Source organism: Dysidea avara, chromosome 5 (assembly GCF_963678975.1).
Source record: "Dysidea avara chromosome 5, odDysAvar1.4, whole genome shotgun sequence".
In the NCBI taxonomy this organism is placed as follows: Eukaryota; Metazoa; Porifera; class Demospongiae; order Dictyoceratida; family Dysideidae; genus Dysidea; species Dysidea avara.
In genome coordinates, this window is record NC_089276.1 from 25,889,615 (window position 1) to 25,894,082 (window position 4,468).

General features: G+C 35.8%; 1 protein-coding gene across 1 annotated transcript; it reads left to right on the forward strand.

Moving 5' to 3' along the window:
• Nucleotides 1–1,688: 1,688 nt before the first annotated feature.
• LOC136256341 (uncharacterized) lies at nucleotides 1,689–4,224 on the forward strand. Its single transcript, XM_066049274.1, has 3 exons — nucleotides 1,689–3,358; nucleotides 3,495–3,737; nucleotides 3,847–4,224. The coding sequence occupies exons 1-3, from the start codon at nucleotides 3,077–3,079 to the stop codon at nucleotides 4,135–4,137; spliced, it is 816 nt and encodes a 271-aa protein (XP_065905346.1). The 5' UTR covers nucleotides 1,689–3,076; the 3' UTR covers nucleotides 4,138–4,224.
• Nucleotides 4,225–4,468: the final 244 nt, after the last annotated feature.

Consider the following 4,468-nt stretch of genomic DNA (forward strand, 5'->3'; position numbering starts at 1 on the left):
ATAAAGATCAATCACATGAGATATTAAAATCCGCGTGTCTCTCCAACAAGGGAACTCAGTTCCAAACCAAGGGTGGTATTAGTGATGGGGCACTAAGGGTAACATACTACGATAGTCGGGGATTTGTTTCTTGCTACTTCATTTTTCCCGTTGCGGACATTAACGTATGTATACATTGTTATTGGATTTTCGGAGAATATGGAGGAAGACTACCGTACGGAGGGAAACTTTGGAGGAGGAAAAATTTGGCGAATGAAACAAAATATCACTATTGGCGAAATAAAATTTGGCGAATTATTAGCAAAGCGCACGCCCTATTTAATTAATTTTATTATGAATTGCTGTGTTTGAAGCGAACTGGGAATGCCATGCCTCTCCGGCTCCTGGAGTCAGCTATCAACTAACAGTAGTTCTACACCCTACCGTCCCTCTGGAATGGTGAATATCGTACTTAATATGGTAGGACTTGCTACTTGTCACGCCCGTTTCGAGTGAGGTTTGAGGGTGTACAGTAGCTAGCTAGCTGAGTATATAGCTAGCTGCTTAGTGAGGTATAGTCGAGGCAAGCCTTGCTCTAGCGTGATGCCTGGCCCAGTAGCCCTTGGTTGAGTAGAACATCGGTCTGAGGCTTGCTTGGTTTGCTGTTTTCTTCACCAGCGAAAATATTTGGATGGGGAAAATTTGGCGAATTTATGGTCATTCGCCAAATTTTAACGGCGCCAAAGTTTCCCTCCATACGGTATATATATCAAGGAAAAGGAGAATACATTTCATGAGAATGTGGAAACCAGAATAATTATGTCATGCTATGGTATATATTCTAAAATTTAGGCTTTCACGCATGATTAGAAGAATAACTTCTCTGAAAGCATAACATTGTTGTTGCCTCTTTTACGCATTGACTCTAGTCATCTCTGCATGGCTATTTTAATGTATGTTGAAGCTGTAAGCAATTCAAGCTAACTATAAAAATAAATTGATTGTAGCTGTAGCATTATTTTATAACTGTTAAGTACAGTTCATTACTTTTAGAACTAATTTGTAAACTTTGCTACATTTGGTGTTTACCACTATATAGCTAATACAAACATAGACAGTACATATCCTGAAATTGTGATTGTTTTTACAAAAAGAGGTGGCTTCTGTTGTTAGCTTGAATATGGCTTGATTAATGAGGAAACCTTGTTTGTATTGTTTTCATATCAACTAGTGTATTATGTGTGATTACCTTTTGGGATGATCCTTATACTTTAACATTCCCACTAGCAGGAAAGTGAAAACTTAGAAATACCAATTATCTTTTCATTAATAATGTGCTATAGTGTAAGTTCAGCAGGAAATGGCAGCACCATAATATGAAAAAAGTTATAGTCTTTGTTGCTTTATGGACAAAGAACGCAAATACTACACAAAAATATAGTTGTGGACACATATTTCATAATGGGAATGTTACTTACTTACTAGTTATGGTTTTGCATAAAACTATCACTTTATTTTAGATACGTACGTGGCTATGTAACATGCACTGCATATGTAATCAGGTAAAATTCTTGTGATATAAAAGCAAAGGCAGTGTTTTCTTGCCAAGTCTAGGACATTCATCCTTTTTCTGGGCATGCATTTAACTTTCTGATAGGTTTAGAGCACTTCCATATTATAAGTGGTATTGTATAAAAGTAGTTATGCTCTTGAGGTACATATAGCCTGGTTGCATAGTGGCAAATGAGTTATACATTATTCCAGTCACATATAGCTGGTATGCTAAATTTCAAAATTTGTTTTAGTAGCTACCATAGTTAGGATCTGTGGCAGTGCAAAAGTAGTGTCTAACTGTCCTATGTAAATGTATGTATGCGCTGTTTATGTAGTTGAGCTATGCTGCATGTAGAATATGATGACATATAATATTACAATTGTTTGTAACTTGACAGTGAAACTGAAGAAGTGTTGCCATTCCTCACCAGGCCTAAAACTACCTCTACACATGAACGCATGCAAAAATACACTGTCAGGGGATAGATACGTATAGTATAGCTAGTTGATTGATCGCTATATTGTACATTTTTTATTTAATAATCATCCCTCTTGTTTCTTTATAGGTTCAGGCTACAAACTATAGGTTATAGCTAGTTAGCTATTTCAGTGACTTCTTAATTGAACCAGGAAGTTGAAGAAGACCAACTGCACATAACTATGCAATTTGGAACAGATGTATTTGATATGCTATTTATAGTAGTCACAGCTATTGTACACAATACCTACCACAGTGTGTTTGGGGAAAGTATTGACCACTGCATGTAATCAAAAACACCTTTCAGTTGGTGGTGATGTAAAATATATGTAGCTATGGTGTACATAGTTATTTAACAGGGCACAGTTTACTAATACTAAGAGTAAATAATGGATACGTATAAACAATAAACAAGAGTGAGAACAATAAACAACAATCAATATGAAGGAAGCACTGTATTGCACAGTTTACTAGTTATATAGCACTATACAGTGATACATGTGCAGAAATTGTGTATGAAGGATACACCAGAAAGTGCCGGCCAAAAAGACTGACATGTGTTGGTTCATAATCAAGCACTGCTGGAAAGTAGTGTTTTTTTGGTTAGTAGCTAGCAACCAGAACACATGATCACTAAAATAGTTTACAATTACTAGCTATTATCTAACAACTATCTGAAATTTGTGTCTTGCAACAAACCGAAAATGAAAATCCAGCTTTGCCAATGCATGCAACATAACTACATACGTAGCTAAGACCTCAAACACACGGCATTGGGATCAGAATTTATTATGGTTAAGCAATTATTGTGTGATATCACACTGACTTAGCTACTACACGAACAAGAAGTGAAATCAGCAACACAATACGCATGAACCCATAAAAGTACGTAATAGCCTTCGAGTATAGCGGGATTTTCCCTGTTATGTCGGAACGCGCGCCGGGTAGGTATAAACAGAACAAGAAGTAAGAACTAGCACACCTATAAATATGCTGGTGCTACAATGGAAGAACAACTAGATTTACAACAAAACAGATATAGTTATAAAAGTCTGTGTTAAAGCAATGGGAAAAATGATCTATTTCATTCTGTTCATGTTGGTGCTGGCTAGTAGCTTGCAGCTGTTAATGACTGCCAGTTCCTTCCCGCTACCTGAAGCAAAAGATAATAGTGATGGTGTACCTGCTGATGATTCTGCTGCCACCGACTGTCGCTGTAATGGTACAAATTTGATGGTCAATGGAAACTTCTTGTCCAAATGGCTAAGCCCAAGCAATGATGAATCTAGGATTAGCATAATATCAATGGCAGCTGATTATCTGAAGATCTTAACGGACAACACAGAGGTAAGAGGGTGTACAATTAATAAAAGATAAATGATTTATTATTTGGTACAAATTTCATTTTATTTATATGTAATTTTAGCTATGTATTTTATGACTGCCAATATATATTTTGAAATATTTAATTTTAACTCTGCAGACTTATGGAGGATGTTATAACAATTATGATATACAGTTGAGCTACTATCCAGAGTCACAACAAGTCACACATGATCTATTACAAAAGTTCTACCATGGCCTCATCCTTCACCGAAGATTTATTATAGAAGTGATGCTTGTGCAGTTGAGACCGCTGAGGTTACCAGGAAAACGAAACATCTATATGCAACTTGCAAGTATTGCAAATGAACTTGAACACAACATTGCTCGTCTTTACCATCTAGTAAGTTTTATGTGCAGCATGTGGTCACATACTATAGTAACATGAGTTCTATAGGACTGTATGTAGTGTGTACTCAAAGTTTATCATATTGGTTTTGTGTTGTGTATAGCTGAACATCACTGGATGTGATTGTATGCCAAGTGACTGTTTACAAGCTGATGCACAACTTAAATCACTAATCCGGTCAACAGAGAAATGTTTCTACAGAAATTATCCCCTCAACAGTGTAGCCAGGAGAATCAAAAATGATGTTGATAGTCTACGAAACATCATCAAACAATTAGAGAATGATAGATTACAACAAGATCATAATGGTGATGGCAACACTCCTCAAAGTTCCTACAGGTTTTCATCAATAAAAGCTAAGATTACATCTGATAACAAGTGGTGCCACTACTGAATTGTAACGGAGTGCAATGTTTTAAAGGTTTTAATCCCTAAATAATACATGATCAATGAATTTCAGTAAAACATTAGATTTGTGTATTTTTATACTTTTATGTCATTTATAATAATTATACGTAAATTTTAAAAGCAATTGCATAACAAGAATGTATACAGATGGTCTACGGTCCAGTGACATTGCATACACACTAAAGCCAATAGCTACTCAATGTTCCTGTATTCAGATTAGTTTTTTGGATGTGCATACTAATAACCAAATCCTACTATGCAAAGTAATAGCTTCATCTTCTCAGATAAATGCAACATGGTTCATGCAACATGATTGT

Bases quoted from the DNA above. Each gene is read 5' to 3' on its own strand.
- LOC136256341 (XM_066049274.1), top strand. From the start codon at position 3,077: ATGGGAAAAATGATCTATTTCATTCTGTTCATGTTGGTGCTGGCTAGT. The intron at 3,359-3,494 runs GTAAGAGGGTGT...TTAACTCTGCAG, and splicing joins TCTTAACGGACAACACAGAG to ACTTATGGAGGATGTTATAA. The intron at 3,738-3,846 runs GTAAGTTTTATG...TGTTGTGTATAG, and splicing joins TTGCTCGTCTTTACCATCTA to CTGAACATCACTGGATGTGA.